The sequence below is a fragment of the Equus caballus genome, chromosome 10 (assembly GCF_041296265.1).
Source record: "Equus caballus isolate H_3958 breed thoroughbred chromosome 10, TB-T2T, whole genome shotgun sequence".
In the NCBI taxonomy this organism is placed as follows: Eukaryota; Metazoa; Chordata; class Mammalia; order Perissodactyla; family Equidae; genus Equus; species Equus caballus.
Window position 1 is genome coordinate 18,975,679 of NC_091693.1, and position 21,002 is coordinate 18,996,680.

The window sequence follows — 21,002 nt, forward strand, 5'->3', positions numbered from 1 at the left end:
ATTGTACAGTCGAGGAAACCATGGCTCAGAAAGACTTGCCCGAGATCGGAGGGGCAGGGCTGAGCCTGGGTTGGTTTTTGTTTTTTGTAATGGTTTCATTGAAATACAATTCACATACCATACAATTCACATATTAAAGTGTACGATTGCACGTTATTTAGCATATCCACAGAGTTGTGCAACTACAATCAATTTTAGAACATTTTCATCACCCCAAAAAGAAGTCCCATGTTCTCTGGCTGTCACTCCCCAATCCCCCCATTTCCCCAGTCCTAGCACCACTAGTCTACCTTCTCAATTTATAGATTTGCCCATTCTGGACGTTTCCTATAAATGAAAGTACTCAATATGTGATCTTCTGTGATCAGCTTCTCACACTTAGAATGAGGTTTCTAAGGTTCATCCATGTTGTAGCATCTATCCATGCTTAATTTCTTTTTGTTGCTAGCAGTACTCTCTTGTGTGGATACACCACCTTTTATTTATCCCTTCATCAGTTGATGGATATTTGGTTGTTTCCATCTTTTGGCTGTTGTGAATGACACTGCTATAAACATTTGTGTACAAGTGTTTGTGTGGACACTTGTTTTAATTTATCTTGGGTAGGAGTAGAATTGCTGGGTCATATGGTAACCCTACGTTTAACCATTTAAGGAACTGCCGGACTGTTTTCCTCACCAGCTGCACAACTTTACATTCTGCCAGTAGTGTTTGAGGGTGCCAGTTTCTCCATATCCTTGTCAACACTTGTTATTTTCGGGGTTTTTTTCCTTTTGTTATTGCCATCCTAGTGGGTATGAGTTGGTATCTCTTTATGGTTTTGATTTGCGTTTCCCTGATGGCTAATGATGTCAGGCATCTTTTCATGTGCTTATTGGCCATTGGTCTATCTTTCTTGGAGAAATGTCTATTCAGATCCTTTGCCCATTTTTGAATTGGGTTGTCTTTTTATTTTATTGTTTTTATTTTTGGCGAGGGAGATTGGCCCTGAGCTAACATCTGTGCCAATCTTCCTCTGTTTTGTATGTGGGATGCTGCCACAGCATGGCTTGATGAGCAGTGGGTAGGTCCATGCCCAGGATCTGAACCTGTCAACCCTGGGTGGCCGAAGCATAACGTGTAAACTTAACCACTATGCCACCAGGCCAGCCCCTGGATTGTCTTTTTATTATTGAGTTGTAAGGGCTCTTTATAGCTTTTAAAAACAAACTCTTCATCAGATATATGATTTACAACTATTTTCATCCGCCGGTGGATTGTCTTTTCACTTTCTTGATGGTGTCCTTTGAAGCACAAACGTTTTTAATTTTGATGAAGTTCAATTTACCCACTTCTTTCCCTTTTGTTGCTTGTGCTTTCTGAGCCTGTTTTTGAACCACAGGTGACCTCAGAGCCTGGCTCATCTCTCCATGCTGACTCCATGCTGGGAAGCAGTTACCACATAGTAGACACTGCATTTGCTGGGACTCAAATCCCAGTTTACTCAGCTGTGACCTTGGCCAAGTCAAACGTTCCGTGCCTCAGGTTCCTCATTTGTACACTGGGCGTGATAATATCTATACTGCTCTGAGGCTAAAACACGTAAATTCATGTAATGTGCTCAAAACAGTGCCTGGCACTATATAAATGTCTGCCCTAATTATTCTGGCGCTTGCTATAATGTTGTTGTTGTTGTTGTTATGGCTGTAGTTTTGTGGCTATTGCTATACAATATCTCCTATAGTATTATTACACGGCTATTGATGGGTACTGTTTTGACTGTCAAGGTGAGTATCCTTTCCCCCCTTTGCCAGATGAGGCCGCTAAGGCCCAGGGAGCATGCCTGTCCAAGAAGCCCACCATTCTTGGCCCCCCTGACGTTGCTGCCCGTTTCTTGTCCCCGCAGGTTCGGGGCGCCCGCCCCCCACTAGGCCAAGTGGAGGGGGTGCCCCCACCCAATGGGCCTGGCCAGGGCCCTGCGCCGCCTTAGCGGCGCCCTGGAGTCGGGAGAGAGCCGGGCGGGCGATGAGGAGGAGGCCGGGCCGGGGCTGTGCCACAACGGGTGGGCGCCGTCGGCGGTGCGGCGGCGGCGCGGGCGCTTCGTCAAGAAGGACGGGCACTGCAACGTGCGCTTCGTGAACCTGGGCGGCCAGGGCGCGCGCTATCTCAGCGACCTGTTCACCACGTGCGTGGACGTGCGCTGGCGCTGGATGTGCCTGCTCTTCTCCTGCTCCTTCCTCGCCTCCTGGCTGCTCTTCGGCCTGGCCTTCTGGCTCATCGCCTCGCTGCACGGCGACCTGGCCGCGCCGCCGCCGCCCGCGCCCTGCTTCTCGCAGGTGGCCAGCTTCCTGGCCGCCTTCCTCTTCGCGCTGGAGACGCAGACGTCCATCGGCTACGGCGTGCGCAGCGTCACCGAGGAGTGCCCGGCCGCCGTGGCCGCCGTGGTGCTGCAGTGCATCGCCGGCTGCGTGCTCGACGCCTTCGTCGTGGGCGCCGTCATGGCCAAGATGGCCAAGCCCAAGAAGCGCAACGAGACGCTCGTCTTCAGCGAGAACGCCGTCGTGGCGCTGCGCGACCGCCGCCTCTGCCTCATGTGGCGCGTGGGCAACCTGCGCCGCAGCCACCTCGTCGAGGCCCACGTGCGGGCCCAGCTGCTGCAGGTGCGGGGCGCCGCGGCCCGGGGAGGGCGGGCGGGCGGGCGGGAGTCCTGGGGGATTGTGGGAGATGTAGGCCTGAGGGCGAAGTGTGCGTGGGGCCTGGAGGGTGCGTGGACTACAGTTCCCAGCAGTCTCTTAGGCAGGGACGCTATCGCCGAGCTCGGGGACTGAGGATGGTTCCCGGACCAGTTGTAGGAGGTGTAAACCAAAGAGAGGGATTCGTGACCTCTCTAGTTCTTCCTGGAGGCCTAGACTTGAAACACATCTTGAGACATAAAGAGCTTCCTGTGGCCTGAGGATGGGCCCTCTATGTGATGGTGGGAAATCTAGACCCGAGAGGGACACTCCTGGCCTGTGAAGGCTCCGAACTACAATTCCCAGAAGCCTCTGAGGGCAGGGAACGTGTCCAGATTGGGTGGTCTGAGGAGATGATGTAGTTTTGTGGGTGCTGTAAACCACGGCTCAGTTTTACAATTCTCAGCCAACACTATGGTACAGAGAATGGCCTATGACTCGAGTCCAGGCCCCTTTGGGGCTGTGGGAGATGTAGGCCCGAGGATGGGGTGCAGCTCACACCTGCAGAGCTGTGGAGCACAATTCTTCCACACCCCTGGGCATGGGGTCCTGCAGCATTTATGGGAGACTTCATTCCCCGCGTCAGTGGCCCAGTCTCTCCCACCAGCCTCCTGCTCGGAGGAGTACAGGGCAGGGGTTGGGAAATTCAAATTTTAGCTTCTCAGCAAAAAAACCCACAAAAAACAACTACAACTCCCATTGGCCTGTGGCTCCCTCCAGCGCCCTGAAGAAGGGGACTTAGTGTTTCTAGAATTGTAGTCAAACTGCCCTAACAAATTCTGGGGCAGTAGCTGCCCTTGCCCCAGTAAAGACACTTAAGAACCCTGGGCTGAGGTTGGACCTGGGTGAGAGGGAGGGACAGTGGTGGGAACTACAACTCCCAGCAGCATCTGGGGGCCCCTGAGACAGTTGCAAAAGACTGGGTCCCCCACCGCCCACTTCTGTCTCCTGCTTGACTGTTGGAGACACCAGGAGTCATGACCACGAGGGATACTGTGTCTCCCAGAAGTCTGTGGGGCACTGACATGGTCTGGGGGGAGGAAATGGAACCAGTGGGTAGGTGGGGTGAAACTGCCAACACGTGGCCTAGGGACTGCATATCCCGACCCACCCACACATACAAACACACATACACACAGGATGGAGGGGCTTGTAGTTGGGGTCAGGGGGCGGTAGATAGTGCAGGGCCTAGCCTGAGGCTGTGGTGGAATACAGGGTGTCATCCTCGTTTATCTTTCTCTGGCCATATATTGAAAGCCATTTTTTATTCCCTATCTGTCCCGTATCTCTGTCCTCCTCTCTTTCTGGGTCACTGTCCCCTTCTCTTTGGGTCCATGTTCTCACCCCACCCCAACCCCTGCTGGTCTCTCCCCTCCTCTTTCTCTGCATCACTCCTTTCTCTCCTGTCTCTGTTCGTCTCTGTGCTCCCTGCTGTCTATCTTTGGCCCCTCACTTTTCACTGCAGCCTCGAGTGACCCCGGAGGGTGAGTACATACCGCTGGACCATCAGGATGTGGACGTGGGCTTTGATGGTGGCACCGATCGCATCTTCCTCGTGTCTCCCATCACCATCGTGCACGAGATCGACTCTGCCAGTCCTCTGTATGAACTAGGACGTGCCGAGCTGGCCCGGGCCGACTTCGAGCTGGTGGTCATTCTCGAGGGCATGGTTGAGGCCACGGCGATGACCACACAGTGTCGCTCTTCCTACCTCCCTGGTGAGCTGCTCTGGGGCCATCGTTTTGAGCCAGTCCTCTTCCAGCGTGGCTCCCAGTACGAGGTCGACTATCGCCACTTCCATCGCACTTATGAGGTCCCAGGGACACCCGTCTGCAGCGCCAAGGAGCTAGACGAACGGGCAGAGCAGGCTTCCCACAGCCCCAAGTCTAGCTTCCCTGGCTCCCTGGCTGCATTTTGTTATGAGAATGAACTTGCTCTGAGCTGCTGCCAGGAGGAAGATGAGGAAGAGGAAGCCAAGGAGGGGGACGAGGGGGAGGCAGAAGATGAAGCTGCCAGCCCCCGAGTACTCACACCAACCCTGGCACTGACCCTGCCCCCATGAAATCAGCTGGTGTCTCCCTATTTGTACCCCCTTCCCAGAGGTAGCAAGATGGAGAGATCAGGCCCTCTCCTGGGATGGCGGCAGGTGTTTCCCAAGACCAGACAGGCCTGCTGGGTAAATCATTAGCTGGTGAAGTTCTGCTATGCTTAGTGGACCCACCACGGACGTACTGGACCTTAATTCCACTGCGTTCCATGCTCCCTCCTGAGACCCCTTTGTCAGCCCGATTCCTGAGTCTCACCAGAGCTGAGGGATCCAGAATTCTGGACCACCCAAGAGGCAAGAACTGGACGTTCTAGATTCCTCTATGTGGCTGGCTTAGGTTATTGAGCAGGTCGGGAATCAGTGGTATAGACGGCCTCTGGGGCGGGAGGTCGACAGTTCTTGAGCAGCAATAGAGATCAAGAGTCTGTAGGTCTGGATTGACCAGAGATTCAAGGGACTGTTGCTTCTAGACTCAGCCAACCAAGTAGCAAATGATTTTTTCTACACCACCTAAGGAGGGAAGGTTACGCCCTGCTTGGGTGGCCCTCCTTAAGAATGTCTGAAGAATTCAAGACTATCTTGATTGACCAATGTCAAGGAATGTTGACTGCAAGTCAAGAAAGGACCTTGTGGTTCCAGAAAGCCCAAGAGTTGAGATTCTGTGAATCTAGATTGAATGCAGAGGCAAGGACTGGTCATTCTAGAACAGCTTTGATCTAGAGAGTTGACATACTCCAGAAACTAGAGTTATGTTTCTAGAATGCACAAAACAATGGTGAGTCTGTGGGTCTAGAAGGACTGAAGTGAGAGATGAGGAGTTCTTGATGCCGGGTAACTCCGGACCACTGGCTGTAGGACATCGGAGCAGCGGGATAATCAATGCTTCTAAATGATCCGCAGGGGTTTTTTTTAAGTGCCATTCTAGAATGTCCAAAGGAATCAGGATTCTGTGGCTCTAGATTGATCACAGAGTCAAGAAAGGTGTGATGATCCTAGATATGTCTGAGATTTGCTGGTTCCAGTTTGCCCAAAGGACTTGAGAATCTCGATGATTCTAGATGACTTCTTTGTGGTTCTGTAATGCCAAAGAATCAAGGCTCCAGGGGTCCAGAGTTGTCCATTATCAAAGCCTGGAAGTTCTAATCAGCTCCTAGAACTTGGCAGTTCTGAGGTAGACTCAGGACTTGAGAGACAGCATTTCTGGGCTGACCTAGAAGGTGTGGGTAACAGGGCTACTTATTGGGCAAGGAAAGGGAGAGGCCCAAGGCTGGTGAGTCTGCAGTGCTCTGGAATCCTGCACCTAGCGATGTGTGTTTATTTCTTAAAGGTGTTATACCTACATGTATTGTATATATATATATATAATATAAATACAGATATCTATCTATTTTTTCCCGTGGTTCCTACAGAGGGGTTAGAAATTGAGCTTGAGCTAATTGGAACGGGGTTCTTTACAAGGATCCAGGAAGCTTTGCTCTAAATCCCAACTCTGCCCCAACTTTACTGTGTGACTTTGGGCAAATCACTCCCCTCTCCTCGCCTCAGTTTCCCCATCTGTAAAAATGGGACATTGGAACTCAAAGATCTCCAAGGGCCTTTCCACCAGGATGATTCTGCCCTTCACTGAGGGTGAGGTGGGGGTGAGGGTCCTGGGATTTCCTACATCTCCCTGGTGCTGGAAACCCTAGCCTTCCATGGGCAACTGGAATGGGAGGTGCTCTTGGAGGCCAGCTCTGAACCTGGGTGTCTGAATCACAGGGCAGGCAAGGGGTAGTATGGGCTGTGGCTGGGGGCAAGAAGCACTGCCTCCCTGGTCCAGCTTGGGGGCCAGGGGAATGGAGGCGGTAGCTCTGAGTGCCAGGGGAGTGTGTTTAGGGGTTAAATCACTGGGAGCCCTGGTGGTGTGTCTGTGAGTGTTTCTGGAGCACCAGTCCTCAGGCCTGGCCCCTGCCATGCTGCCATCTACCTAAGTGCCCAGGAGGCTGGGAGCCAGCCGCAGAAGGAGCCACTGCCAGGAGGAGGGCATTGTCCCATCCCCATGTCCCAAGACTAAGGGCAGGCACTGTCATTGCCCATCAGCCTAAGTGCTGCGTCACGCTAGGTCCCCCCTTCTGGCTTCCCCATCCCCCTTTATCCTTCAGAATCCCCACGTAATCACCGGATGGGATTAATTAGCTGCCGCTCTCCCAGCTCAGGGTGTCTAGGGTAGGGACTAGAGGCAATGGAACCACAGGAGTGGAGGAGGATGTTAAGTTGGGGGTGAAAGGACAGGAAAAGGAGTCTGTTTGGAAGGATGGGGAGTGGGGGCGGGGCGGGCACAGCCTGGGCTTCCACCGGGGAGGGCAGCGCCTGGGCCACTCATAAAGGTCAGTGAGGGGATTAGAAGGCTCCGTGGCTAATCTGTCAGCTTAACCAGGTCCCAGCCCCGAATCCGTCCCCACCTGCGAGCCCAGGGACGGCGAATGAGGACGAGGCCCAGGCACCACCTCAGACCCAATTAGGGACCCGCCCGTGACAGGGGAGCTCAGGGTCTCCATCCCGGCCGGCCGGGCCTCTGCAGCCGCTTTGCCTGCAAGGAATGGGAATGAGAGGCTGGAGAGGGGGACGGCCTGAGATGCAGGAGGACTCCGAGAGGAGGGAGGACTTTATGATGAGCCAAGAGTATAAGAGGAGGGGGAGTAAGGGGGGGCGAGTCGGAGCGGAGGGAAAGAACTCTGAGAAGGGGGAAGGAATCAGAGGTGGGAGGGTGCTGAGGAAAAGGCGGTTTGTCTTAGGGGGATGCTAGGGTAAGGGGAGGAGTTTTAGGGAGAGAGGGAGGAGCCTGAGAGGCAGACGGCGCCAGGAAGGCGGAGCCTGTGCTTTCTCTATATTCGGCTTTCCCCTATTGTCCCGTTCTCCATGACAGATGCCAAAGAGCGTAGCATTTGGGAGAAAGAATAAATCTTTTGTTCCACCACGCTTTGACTCTGAAGAGGCTAAGGTGGATGGGGTCAGAGGACGGGGTAGGAAAAGGGTCTGAGTATCGCAGAGGCCAGTGCCGGGAGGAAGGAGGCCAGAAGAAAGGTGAGCCAAAGCTGCTCCTGGTTGCCTGGCAACCGCTGCCGTCAAACGCCAGCTGGGCCTGCTAGGAGGTGTGGCTCACCGAAACAACCGGCAGTCGTGGTCCCGCCCCCTGGCAACAAGATTAACAAAGTACCGCCCCCCAGCAACGCCTTGCTAGGGGCGGGGCTCTATTGAATTAGTATCCTAGAGCCCAGAGCCCTTGCGCAGGCGCAGTCCTCTCTGCGCCGCATAAGCCCCCCCATGCAATTCCCTTCTGAGGCTTCTCATTGGCGGGCCAGCCAGCCAAGTGCCTTCTTTTGTTTCGGAGGCGGGGCCAGGCGCCCTTCCCGCGCTCCAATTGGCCCCCCAGACCGTCTACCTCCGGCCGGACATGGCTACGTATGCTCCTTGTGCGCCTATTGGCCCTGGAGGACTATCCTTCGGCGTCGGGGGCGGAGCAGACGAGAGGGCACGTCGTGGATTGGACGGTGTCAAAACGAGGGGCGGTCCCTACTGGCGGGGCGGTTGGGAGGCGAAGGGAGAGTCTTTTCAGCGCTGAGGACTGGCGCTGAGGAGGCGGCGGTGGCTCCCGGGGCGTTTGAGCGGGCTCACCCGAGCCCGCGGGCCAGCGCGGATCCAGGCCCGACCGGCGGGACCGCCCCGGACTCCCCGCGGGCCTTCCTAGCCGCCATGGAGGACGGTGTCTATGGTAGGTCAGGGAGGGGCGGGGCCGGCGGCGCGCGGACGGAGCGTTCCGTCCCGAACGTTCCTCCGAGAACATCCCTGCGGGCGGGCGCGAGCCCTTCGGGCCCCGGTGGCCTCGCCTTTGCGGGGCGCGGGCCGGGCTTCCGGCGGGGCCCGAGAGCGGGGCGTTCCAGGCCATTGTTTGGGCCGATCCTGTTTCCGGTGGCGGCGGGAGGGGGCGGGATGGAGCGGCGGAGGCGAGGCCGGGGCGGGACCATTCCCGCTGGAGGGGCCGGGCGAGCCCAGGGCCTGCCGGGAGCGGGGAGGGGGGCGGCAGGGGACGGGGGTGCTGCAGAGACCCCGCCCCTTCCCCAACTCTTCCCGGCTGTCATCCGCGTCCCCTGCCTCATCCGCGTCCCCTGCCGTAGCTACTGCCCATGGACCCGGGAGTCAGGACACCCCGGCCCCCGGCCGCCTCGCCAGCAATGGAGGCGGAAAACCGAGGCCTCAGCCCCCCTCCAAGTAATGGACCCAGCAGTTCAGGCTTCCAGCTCTTTCTTTTCCCCAGACCTAAGAGTTCAGGCTCTCGGTCCCCTTCCCCCTTAGACTCAGGAGTCCGGACCCCAAGCCCCCTCCTCCTCCAGGACTGGAGAATCTAGATCCCAGCCCTTCCTCCCCTGGACTGAGGAATCCAGGCCCCCAGCCCCTTCCTCCTGCAGACATAGGAGGCCCGACCCTCATCCTCATCCTCATCTTCCCCCTGAACCTGGGAGTCCTGCTCCCCTCCCCCAGCCGTGGCCTCCCCCAGATGGCAGGATTCCAGGCTCCCAGTCCCCAAAACTGACCTCCAACCCCTGATCCCGGCCCCCAGAGCCCCCAGACCTGACGCCGGAGGAGCGGATGGAGCTGGAGAACATCCGGCGGCGGAAGCAGGAGCTGCTGGTGGAGATCCAGCGCCTGCGGGAGGAGCTCAGCGAAGCCATGAGCGAGGTGGAGGGTCTGGAGGCCAATGAGGGCAGGTGAGGGCCGGGGTAGGCGACTTGGGGGTCATGGGACCAGGCCAGGCTGGGGATGCCCAGGATTGACTTTCCGTCTCCCGTTCTCTGCCCCTGCAGTAAGACCTTGCAACGGAACCGGAAGATGGCAATGGGCAGGAAGAAGTTCAACATGGACCCCAAAAAGGTGCTTGGGGCCACAGGGCTGGGATCAGCCGGGCAGACATCCAGACAGGTTCCTGGCACTTCCAGGTTCCAGAAGTGTGACGGTTAAAGGTCTCCATTAGGTGGACAGACTTGGTCCTGATCCCTGGGTTCAGATGGTGACTGTCCGTTTGTCCTCTGAACACTAGCCAAGTGCTCCAGCCTCCTGACCTTTGCCTCTGCTGTGTCCTCTGCCTGGGAGGTCCTCTTCCCCTTTCTGTTCCTATTTCTGGACCCGCTTCTGGTGTCACCTAGAGTCCCAGGGGGAGCTTGAGTCTAGTAGGGAACATGGACAATGACAGAGGGTTCACAAGTGCCGTGGCAGAGGGAGGTGCTGGGGGCTGTGGAAGTCGGGGAGGGCTTCCCTGAGGAGGGGACATTCAGATCAGGTTCGAAGGATGAGTCAGTGTTCACCAGGTGGAGGAAAGATGTTTGTGCATTCAGTCATTCATTTTACACCCATTTCCTGAGGCTTCCTTGGGCCTGCCCCTTTGCTAGGCAATGCTGGGGACTCAGAGTTTGACCCAAGCTTGCCCTCAGGGAGCCCCAAGACATGGATACCACAGTCTAAAGAGAGAGAGCTATAATGGAGGTCCTCATGGCATAGGGAGAGCCAGAGAAGGCCCCCGTCCAGCCCAAAGCTTGGCGCTCACAGCCCTTGATGGACTGCTGTCTGCTAGTAGTTTCTCACCTTATTCTTCTTACCCGAAGCAATGTAGTTTGTTCAGTCATTCAACAAACGAGCTCTTGCTCCTGCTCTTGGTGCTGGAATTAACCGGGCAAAGCAGCGGGAACAGTAGGAGCAAAGGCTATGAGGTGGGAGGGGTGGTATTTAAGGACCTATAAGACGCCTGAAAATGACACCTGGCCCCGCTTGGTCGAGGATGGGGGTGGCTTGGGCTGCCGAGGTTTCCGAGGAGGTGGCGGGCAGTGGCGTCCTGGCTGTCAGCACTGAGACCCGGCCCCCACCTACCAGGGGATCCAGTTCTTGGTGGAGAACGAACTTCTGCAGAACACCCCCGAGGAGATCGCCCGCTTCCTGTACAAGGGCGAGGGCCTGAACAAGACGGCCATCGGGGACTACCTCGGGGAGAGGTGAGACCCGGCCCGCTCTCTGGGCCTCTCCCCACGGCCCCGCCCCCAGCTCCTGCCCTCACACCGCAGCTCCTCTCCCAAGGCGAGGCCTGGAGGGACCGGCCTTCCCACTGGACTCTGCCAGAAGGCACCGACACAGGGGCCTCGGGCAGCCTGGGCCGCCTGTGAGCTTCCTGGGGACCGTTGTGGACATCTGGGAGATGTGGGGACCCTCCGTTTAGGTCTGGGGACAGTGGAGAACATCTGCGTGTCATGGGAGCATGCGAGCCATGTGTAGACAACTGGTGCGCATGGGAACTGTGGACAGCTGGGAAGTGTGGGGACCGTCACTCACTATCCAGGAGCACAGGGACCCCAAGGACATCTGGGAGCGTGAGGACCACCTGTGGACCTCTGGGGTGTGGGGACCATCTCAGAGGCTGTGAGACTGGACATAGGAGTGCATGGGGACCCTCTGTGAAGTCTGGGAAACCTGAGGACCATCTGGGAGCGTCTGGGGTGCGTGGAGAATGTTTGGATGTCTGAGGTGCGCAGGACCATCTGTGAATGTCAAGTGCTTAGGGATTGTGTGCACATCTAGGGTGTGTGGAACTTTCTGGACATGTGAGGTGCACGGGGACCATCTCTGGACATCTGGGGTGCATGGAGACTGGGGATGTAGGGACTGTCTGTAGATGTCTAGGAACCTGTGTGGACATCTGCAGATGTCTGGGGACCATCTGTGGACATCTGGGGATGTGGGGGCCATCTGTAGATGTCTGGGGATTATCTATGGACATCTGAGGCATATGGGGACCAACTGTGGGCATCTGGGGTGTGTGGGGACCGTCTGTGGGCATCTGGGGTGTGTGGGGATCGTCTGTGGGCATCTGGGGTGTGTGGGGACCGTCTGTGGGCATCTGGGGTGTGTGGGGACCGTCTGTGGGCATCTGGGGTGTGTGGGGACCGTCTGTGGGCATCTGGGGTGTGTGGGGACCGTCTGTGGGCATCTGGGGTGTGTGGGGATCGTCTGTGGGCATCTGGGGTGTGTGGGGACCGTCTGTGGGCATCTGGGGTGTGTGGGGATCGTCTGTGGGCATCTGGGGTGTGTGGGGACCGTTTTGTGGACATCTGGGATGCGTGGGGACTGTCCATGGGCATCTGAGGGAGTGGGAGCCCTCTCTGGACATCTGCGGAATGTGAGAGAGGTCACAGTAGGCAGACCACACTTGCGCTGCGTCTCCCAACTGTACAAAGGTCCAGCCAAGCCAGGGTTCTCCTACAGATGGTCCTCCCCAGAGAGTGTTCTGGATATCCCTGCCTGCGTGCCAGGCCAGTGATGGGGCCACATCAAAACTTGACCCCCTATGGAGGCAGCACTGTGCAGAAGAGGTGGCACAGCCTCCCCAAGGCTTTGCCTCCGGTCCACTCCCACTCCCACCTCCCCAAACTTTTTCCTGACATGGCTTTGTCCCTCTCCTCCCAGGGAAGAGCTGAACCTGGCAGTGCTCCACGCCTTTGTGGATCTGCATGAGTTCACCGACCTCAATCTGGTACAGGCCCTCAGGTGAGAAGGACAGGCTTGGAAGGGCAGGAGCATATCTGTCAGAGCTTTCTTTACAATTGATGACCTCTATTCAAAAAAGGAACAGAAACAAAAATTAGTAGATTGATTGTCTTGTGCAATGCAAATGTCCACAGTAGTGTCTGCTTCAGGTATAGCTGTATCCAGGTGTTCAAATGGTGTCAGAAGGTCAACTTTATCTATCGGTTGTGCTCGCCACTGTGTTGGCATTGCTCTCTGCAGACCCTCCTCCCACATGATAACAGAAGCTCCTAACAACCATCAGATCTGTTTAGTAACGTTAGCAGAAAGAAAGAGGCTATTTCTGTATAAATCCATGAAAACTCCCACAGCCAGTGCTCATTGGTCAGATTGGATCACGTGTCCATACCTGACACAGCCACTGAGGCCACAAGGTTTGGAGCTCTCACTGCCAGTTCCTCACACCCATGGAGAGCGAGGAGGGGCTTCTGCCAGTCCTGGCACCCACCCTGGCCCCTCTCTAACCCAGGCAGTTTCTGTGGAGCTTCCGCCTGCCTGGAGAGGCCCAGAAGATTGACCGGATGATGGAAGCCTTCGCCCAGCGATACTGCCTGTGCAACCCCGGGGTTTTCCAGTCCACAGGTGGGGGCCTGGGGTCTGGGGCCTGGGAAGGAGGGCCGGGGGCCCACATACCTGTGTCATCACCCCGTGACTGTCCGGTGCAGACACGTGCTACGTGCTGTCCTTCGCCGTGATCATGCTGAACACCAGCCTTCACAATCCCAACGTCCGGGACAAGCCGGGCCTGGAGCGCTTTGTGGCCATGAACCGGGGCATCAACGAGGGCGGGGACCTGCCTGAGGAGCTACTCAGGGTCAGGCCCCCCCCCCTCCCCACAGCCCCTCAGCCCTGTCCTCTTCCTGCCACAGACCCTCCCCCGGTCCCCTGTGCCTGAGCCTGAGCCGTCCGCCAGGGATCACCGCCCCTCCCACGGACGCCATCCTGTCGCTTTCCCTTCGTTCTCTCTGGCTGCCTCTGCCTTTGTCTCTGGCTTTCTCTTTGTGGTCACTCTGGCCCTCTGACTCTTTCTGGGTGTTGGTCTGTCTCTTTCTCCACCTGTCTGTCTGCTTCTCTCTGAGAACTAGCAGCCTCTTCCAACTGTGTCTGTTCTCTCTACATCTTCTTTTTCTCTCCTCCCTGGGGCTCCCTCCACTCTTCTGCCTTCCGCTTCCCTTTCCTCCCCAGCCGCCTCCTTCCTTCTCCACCCGCCCTCCCTCTGGGGGCCGTCCCACCCGTCCCACCCGTGGTCTCATTGCCTCCGTGGCTGCTGGAGCACCGCCCTCCCATGCCATGTAGCCCCAGGAGGGTTCCCGGGGCCTGGAGTTGCTGACTGCGCCTTTGCCCCTCAGAACCTCTACGACAGCATCCGGAATGAGCCCTTCAAGATTCCTGAGGATGACGGGAACGATCTGACCCACACCTTCTTCAACCCGGACCGGGAGGGCTGGCTCCTTAAGCTGGGTACGTCCCCTCCTGACCCTGCTGGGAGAAGTTAGGGGGCCAGGCTGCGGATTTGGCTTACACACATACCTGCTGTGTGACCTTAGGCAAGTGATTCGACCTCTGAACCCCACTTTCCACATCTGCACAATGGGGTTGGATACAAGATCAGGCCCATGTGCTGGGTGCAGGCACAGGGCCTGGCATTGAGGAGGGGCTCCGTAAACATTGGTGGGTGCAGAGAAGGGGTGAGGGAGCACGGGGTTCATGCCCGGCTCTGTGCTTAGGACTAAGAGTCCCCAGCTGGCCGTGGCAACGTGGGGCCAGTCCACCTTGAGACACGTGGCACCAGCAAATGCAGGGTGAGTTAGCAGGGGTTATACAGGTGCCCCTTTCGAGGGGTCATCTGAGGGTTGAGTGGCTCTCAGCCCTGGCTGCACACGGGACGCCCCAGGGAGCTTTGGAGCCCCGCTGGCCCGGCCGCAGACCGTGAAGTCAGGATTCGGGGGCCGGGTGGGCCGGCCGTCACGTTGAAAGCTCCCAGCGGCCTCCAATGTGGAGCCGAGGTTGAGTGGCGCCGGCTGTGAGCCGCACCTGGTAGTAGACGCCCCCCGGGAGTGCCGGCTGTGGCTTTTTGATGGCGAAGCGGCGAAGGGTGGCTCCAGGGAGACAGTCGGGTGAGGAGCTACAGTCCAGTGTAGACCGTGGAGGCAGCGCGGGGCCCCGGGGAAGCTTCCAGCCCAGCGCCGGCCATGGAGGGTCTGCTCCCTCCAGGGCGCCTCTCCCCTCCCGCTGTGAGCTGTGCTCTGAGGCCAAGGCCCCAGCAGCCAAGGCAGGTCGCCGGCCGGGTGCACAGGTGTCCTGGGGCACAGGTGTCCTGGCGCCCGTCAACAACGCGGACCCCTCCCTGCAGCCAGCACGCTGGCGGGTGGATTCCTGCCTCAGCTCCAGGCGGCGCCCCTGGCAGGGAGTGGGCAGGAAGGAGAGGAAAGCAGGAGGGCCAGCTTCACTGGGAGCCAGGGCCCCTCCTGACCACTCCCACCTGCAGGCGTCCTTCCCAGTTCCTGGGTGAGGAAACAGGCTCGGTCACCATCCAACAGCCACAGGGCAGAGGTGGCCTTGAAACCAGATCTCTTTGCTTTGTGGCCATTAGAAAAGGCAGCTCTTCCTTAAAACACTGAAGAGAGGCAGGGAAGTCTGTGCTGGGGGTTATATCCCCAAAGATGGTTCCTAAAAGCCGTTGTTACTGTTACTATTTAATCTTCCTGGGACCACAAGGAACCCAGAAGCAGGAAGGTGTGGGCCCAAGTGCATCTCCAGATTGGAGTCCAGAGAGGGCAAGAGGTGGTCCTAAGGTCACACAGCCAGTTTCTACTGGAGCTGACATGAGTCCCCACGCCTACCCCAGGCCAAGGACTGGGGGTTCTGTCTTGTGGGATGAGCTCCAGGGAGAGACATCTCCACTGTGGCAGTGGAGGGCCCTCCTGGCTAGGACCTGTCCTTGGGGGTGGGCTGGAGCCGGGCACTGACGCAAGGAGGTGTTCGTGGCCCTCCGTGGGCTCGGGTCCTCGGCCTCCCGGGGCGGGAGAGGGTCTGGCTGTTCCTCCCTCGTGTGGATGTAACTGGTTTTCTTCCCTCTCTCTCCCTCCCTCTCCTCTCTGCGTGTTTCTCTCTGCTGTTGCTGTCTCTCCCTCCCGCCCCCTGCGCACTCCCCCCTCACCCACCCTGTTTCTGTCTCCTGCGGCTCTTGGGGGCACCCCATTCTTCTGCCTTCCCTTCTCCTCGCCTGGTCCTGCCTGCTTTCTCGCTGTCTGCCCCAGGAGGTAGGTACACGGCCCCGTCCCCGCTCCCCGACACTACACGAGGGGAGGGGCTGCCCCCAGGAGCCCGTAGGAGGGGCTGGGGGCCCGGACTCCTGGGCGCTGGGCCGACAGACAGGCTTAGAAAGCAGAGAGCCCCATGCTGGGGGTGGGCCCGAACACGCCTGTCCCTGCTTGTCTGTCTCTTCCCACGCGTCGCTTTGTCCCAGGCCCCGCAGCCCCGCCTTCCCTGCGCTGCTCTGCCTCACTCCCCTCCCCGCCCTCCCAGAGGCCCTGTCCCCCTGTTGAGCCCAGGCCCCCTCCCACCCCTTCCCTTTCAGGGGGCCGGGTGAAGACGTGGAAGCGGCGCTGGTTTATCCTCACAGACAACTGCCTCTACTATTTTGAGTACACGACGGTGAGGGTGGAGCCGGGCTGTGCTCTGGGGCCATGGGAGGAGGGGCTGGGGCCCGGACCCCTGGGCCTGAGGGAGGAGGAGCTGGGGGCCGGGACCCCTGGGTCTGAGGGAGGAGGGGCTGGGGGCCTGGACTCCTGGGTCTGAGGGAGGAGGGGCTGGGGCCTGGACTCCTGGGTCTGAGGGAGGAGGGGCTGGGGCCTGGACTTCCCGGTCTGAGGGAGGAGGGGCTGGGGCTGGACTCCTGGGTCTGAGGGAGGAGGGGCTGGGGGATGGACTCCTGGGTCTGAGGGAGGAGGGGCTGGGGGATGGACTCCTGGGTCTGAGGGAGGAGGGGCTAAGGGCCTGGACTCCAGGGTCTGAGGGAGGAGGGGCTGAGGGATGGACTCCCGGGTCTGAGGGAGGAGGGGCTGAGGGATGGACTCCCGGGTCTGAGGGAGGAGGGGCTGGGGCCCGGACTCCCGGGTCTGAGGGAGGAGGGGCTGGGGCCCGGACTCCCGGGTCTGAGGGAGGAGGGGCTGGGGCCCGGACTCCCGGGTCTGAGGGAGGAGGGGCTGAGGGATGGACTCCCGGGTCTGAGGGAGGAGGGGCTGAGGGATGGACTCCCGGGTCTGAGGGAGGAGGAGACTAGTGGTGACTGAGTCTTGTCCAACTTGTTCTTTCAGGACAAGGAGCCCCGAGGAATCATCCCCCTGGAGAATCTGAGCATCCGAGAGGTGGACGACCCCCGGAAACCAGTAAGGCCCCCTCTCTACCCCTCCTGCCGCGGCGACGGCTCCTCTGGCCCCAGGCTGCCTCTTACCTGCGTCCGTCCTCTCCCACGTCCCCGCAGAACTGCTTCGAGCTCTACATCCCCAACAACAAGGGGCAGCTCATCAAAGCCTGCAAGACGGAGGCGGACGGCCGGGTGGTGGAAGGGAACCACATGGTCTACCGCATCTCGGCCCCCACGCAGGAGGAGAAGGACGAGTGGATCAAGTCCATCCAGTGAGCCTGGGCTCCGGAGCCCCAGGTGGGGAGGGCTGGGGCCCCGACTCCTTGGTCCTCACCCTGGGACCCCCTCCCCTCCACAGGGCAGCTGTGAGCGTGGACCCCTTCTATGAGATGCTGGCGGCAAGGAAGAAGCGGATTTCTGTCAAGAAGAAGCAGGAACAGCCCTGACCCCCTGCCCACAACTCCATTATTTATTACGGAGCTGCCCCGCCCGGGTGGCCGGACCCCTGGGCCCTGGGGCTGCGGATGGATCCTGGCTCCCCATTTGGAGGATTGTCCACCTCTAGCTCCTCTCTCATTATTTGTAATTAACACGCTGTTGGTAATCTTATTAATTATTTAACCACTCGCAGCCTGTGGACCCCCTCATTTCTTGGAGTTGACGGAGCTCAGGTGCTGGGTGGAGCCAGCCAGGCGGCCCCATCATGACCAGAGCCAGGAGCGCTGGTCCCTCTCGGGAGCTCCCACCCCACATGAGGGAACGGTGCTGTAGCCCCATGGGGACCTCCCCCGGGTGGCTCCATTCTGCTTCTCCCCCCTCAGCCTGCAGGGTGGGGTAAGGGGACAAGTTGAATGTGGCCGGAGCTGGTGCTGAGTGAGAATTGCACAGCATTTAGATCGCAGGTGTACGGAGGTTCCGGGGTGAGGTCCCGCCTTCATCCCAGACGGTGCTCGACAGCCAGGAGCCAGGCGGGTACTCGTCCCCACCCTTGCTCTCGTGGGACTTGTGGTCTTTAAGGGGCGGCAAGTAATGTCTGATGGGGTTGTGAGCTGGGCTAGTGATTTGAGGGAGAACGAGAGAGCTGGAAGGCCTGGAAGGGGACCTACCCTCAGGGTCCTGGCCAGGATGAATCCGGAAAAAAGAAGGAGGCCAGTACCGTGGGTGCCAAGGCCTTGCTCGCTCACAGGATATCCCTGGGGCTGGGCCAGAGGTTGCTGGTGTCAGAAGTGGGCCAGGCTGAAGTACATGGGGTAGGGGTTTTGGGGACGAGAGGATGGGATGCGAGCCAACTGAGCTGGGTTTTAAAGCCACCAGTTTACAGCAAGCAGGGATAGTGCTGAGCACCTGCATTTTTGTAACATGTGCTTTCCCAGGAATCTGACAGCCTCTGAAGTAGAAGGACCGCCTTCTTTGAGGGAGGAGACTTGCCGTGGGGGTGGCACCCTGAGGGCTGGGCTTGTCTCCCTTTGCCCTCCAACTTGGGGCATGCATGGGGTCCCCAAAGAATAAAGGCGTGTGGATCCTGGGCTGGCAGGCTGAGAGACCCCATGTCTCTCCTACGCCCAGGTCTGCGGCTCAGGAGACTTCAGTACAAGAAACCACAACTCAGGGTAGGCCCCGGTGGAGACCCGGCTCACAGAGGCCTGTTGCCAGGGGGCGCCAGGCTGGAGTTGCAGTTGCTGCCACTCGCTGCGGCCTCAGGGGTCCGACTGCCAGTTGCTGGGTGCTCAGTGAGGTGGGGAGCATCCTGAATCCTGGGCCTTGGTCCTGGACCCGCCCTCGGCCTCAGGCATCCACTGGGGTGAAGACCCCCTAGCACTTTAACAGCACTGCCACCCTCAGAGGTGGCAACCCTCACTCTCAAGAGACCTTCGAACTACAGTTCCCTGGGAGCTGTGCAGCACTGGCCGCCCCGCCGACGAGAAAGCCATTCTCGAGGTCTCCTGGGAGTTGTAGTTTCTCAAGATCCGCTGTCGTGGTTCCTTGAGCCTGGTCCCCTGCCCTTGTGCTGGTTGGGAAAAGAGACCCGGACCCCTTCAGTCCCCAGGGGCTGATGGGAAACAGAACTCCCAACTCCTCCCAAGGTCCCAGGGAAATGGAGTCATTGACCTGAGAAGGTCATGGGAAATGCGGAGAGGGCCACCACTCTCTCACCCTATGCTGCTCTCCATGGAATGTACCCATGGGTACTGAGTGCGTACTAGTGGGAAGGTAGCTGGCTCTGTGGAGATGCCCTGGAAGAGCATTCCCGGTGGAGGGAACAGCATATGTGGAGGCAGGAAAAGGCAGGATGTGTTGGAGTAACTGACAGTGGGCCACGTGCCTGTGGAGTGGTGATGGAGGGGGGAGGGTGATAGGAAATGAGGGGGACGCACAGGACTGATTGTGCGCGGCCTGGACAGACATGCTGGGCCCTTAGATGTATTTTTAGCTGATAGGAAGCCATCTAAGGGCGTGACGCAGAAGAGTGACGCATTTGGATTGAGGTTGCCGGAGGGCCCTCTGGTGGCTGCAGGGGAAGGATCTGGAGCTGAGCAGGGGCGGCAGCAGCGGGTGAGTGAGGAGGCTGTGGGGTCAGCCCAGTGCAGGAGGGCACGGCTGCCGAGGTGGAGACGGTGGACCCGCTGAGTCGTTTGGGAAGAGGAGCCAGCAGGACTTGCTGAGGGCTGGCTCAGCTCTGCGATTCTGGCTTGAGCAACTGCTGAAGGGCAACGCCATTTACTGAGATGGCCGAAAAGAGAATTTATGGGGGAAAAAGTGGTGCTGGTTTGACCAAATGAAGCTGGAGATGCCTGGAACATTCAGACAGACTCCAGTCACCTCCAAATTGCCCCTCGGTTTTGCCCCCAATCCATCCCCTCCCCAAGGACTAAGAATTCTGGCTTCCAGCTCCCTCCTCTCCCAGGACCCCAAATTCCCAACCCCTTTGTTACAGGTTTGTGTCTCCCCAAAAGATCATATGTTGAAGTCCTAACCCGCAGTTAGAATGGGATCTTTGAAAATAGGGTCATTGCAGATCTAATTAGTTCAGATGAGGTCGTCCACATGGGCCCCAATCCAATAGACTGATGTCCTGATACGAAGGGAAATTTGGGACACAGACACACGCAGATGGGGAGAACGCCATGTGAAGATGAAGGCAGAGATGGGGGTGATGCTTCTAGACGCCAAAGCATGCCAGAGATTGCCAGCGAACCACTAGAAGCTGGGGGAAGAAGCCTGGAACGTTCTCCCTCACAGCCTTAAAGGGAACCGGGCCTGCTGACACCTTCATCTTGGACTTCTAACCTCCAGCAGCGTGAGGCAATAAAGGTCTGCAGATTAAGCCACCCAATTTGTGGTTCTTTGTACTGCAGACCTGGTGAACTAATACATTCCTCCTCCCTCAGACCCGGGGGTCCCGGCTCCCAGCCCCTCCTCCCTCAGACCCGGGAGTCCAGGCCCCCAGCCCCTCCTCCCTCAGCCCCGGGAGTCCAGGCCCCCTTCCTCCCTCAGACCCAGGGGCCAGGCTTTCACCTCCCCCTCCGGCGTGGTTCCATGCAGCACCCACCCTAGGCAGGCGCGTCCCAAGAAGAGGCCGAGCACCCCCAGGCCCACCAGCAGGGGCAGTAGTGGGAGGAAGCAGGACCCTAATCCTCTCACTGCCCCATCTCCATCCCCCAGACTTACTTGTGACCCTAATGCCCTCATCCCCTTAATCCCCACGCCAGGAGTCCACAGCATCCCAGTGGGGTACCCACTCCCGGCCCCTTCCCTCCTCTCTCATCCATACAGCATCCCTCAAGTACGGAAATGAATCTGGTACCAAGGTGATGGGGGAAGGTCAAAGCCAGGAGATCAAAGATGCAAAGACAGACCCGGTCAGAGGGAAGAGAGACAGATGGAGGCTACATCAGTCAAGAGCCCGGGAGAAACCGAGAAAACAGTCGAGACAAAAACACAAGGCAGAAAGACATAATAGAAACAGGAAGGTGGCAGGGAGACACTGACAGGGAGAAAAAAGTCAAGACGGGGAGAAAATCAGACAAATCGAAATAGAAGCAGACGGGAAGAAGGAGGGTGAGAGAGACGGACAGAGAGACAGGTAAACACCAGGACAGGTGGAGGCCAGAACTGGGGCCGGGGGGTGGCAAGGAGCTCAAGGGACAAAACCTGAGAGAAATGTGAACAGGCAGACGCGGTTAGAGCGGAAGGCAAGAGAGAATGTCCGGGAAGGGGGTGGTCACGTGGAGAAGCAGGTCAACTGAGGCACAGCCACCGGGGGCAGGAG

The 21,002-nt window shown here is 58.4% G+C and overlaps 2 protein-coding genes and 1 long non-coding RNA gene across 4 annotated transcripts; 2 read left to right on the forward strand and 1 right to left on the reverse strand.

Moving 5' to 3' along the window:
- Positions 1 to 70: 70 nt before the first annotated feature.
- Positions 71 to 4,327, reverse strand: LOC138915750 (uncharacterized). The gene is made up of 2 exons (XR_011421946.1): positions 4,208 to 4,327; positions 71 to 3,322 (listed from the first exon to the last, which is right to left on the reverse strand). It is a non-coding gene; the product is annotated as an uncharacterized lncRNA (long non-coding RNA).
- On the forward strand, positions 1,938 to 6,149 carry KCNJ14 (potassium inwardly rectifying channel subfamily J member 14). Its single transcript, XM_070223135.1, has 2 exons — positions 1,938 to 2,639; positions 4,177 to 6,149. Exons 1-2 carry the CDS (start codon positions 1,938 to 1,940, stop codon positions 4,771 to 4,773), a joined length of 1,299 nt encoding a protein of 432 aa, XP_070079236.1. The 3' UTR covers positions 4,774 to 6,149.
- Positions 6,150 to 8,375: 2,226 nt separating this feature from the next.
- Positions 8,376 to 17,362, forward strand: CYTH2 (cytohesin 2). 2 transcript variants are annotated; one of them, XM_023650034.2, is made up of 12 exons: positions 8,376 to 8,509; positions 9,356 to 9,503; positions 9,600 to 9,666; positions 10,660 to 10,778; positions 12,244 to 12,324; positions 12,833 to 12,945; positions 13,029 to 13,177; positions 13,713 to 13,824; positions 15,944 to 16,020; positions 16,683 to 16,754; positions 16,850 to 17,004; positions 17,091 to 17,362. In XM_023650034.2, exons 1-12 carry the CDS (start codon positions 8,491 to 8,493, stop codon positions 17,176 to 17,178), a joined length of 1,200 nt encoding a protein of 399 aa, XP_023505802.1. In that variant the 5' UTR covers positions 8,376 to 8,490; the 3' UTR covers positions 17,179 to 17,362. The 2 variants fall into 2 exon arrangements, with proteins under 2 accessions (XP_023505802.1, XP_070079235.1); XM_070223134.1 differs by lacking the exon at positions 8,376 to 8,509 and adding an exon at positions 8,867 to 9,006.
- Positions 17,363 to 21,002: the final 3,640 nt, after the last annotated feature.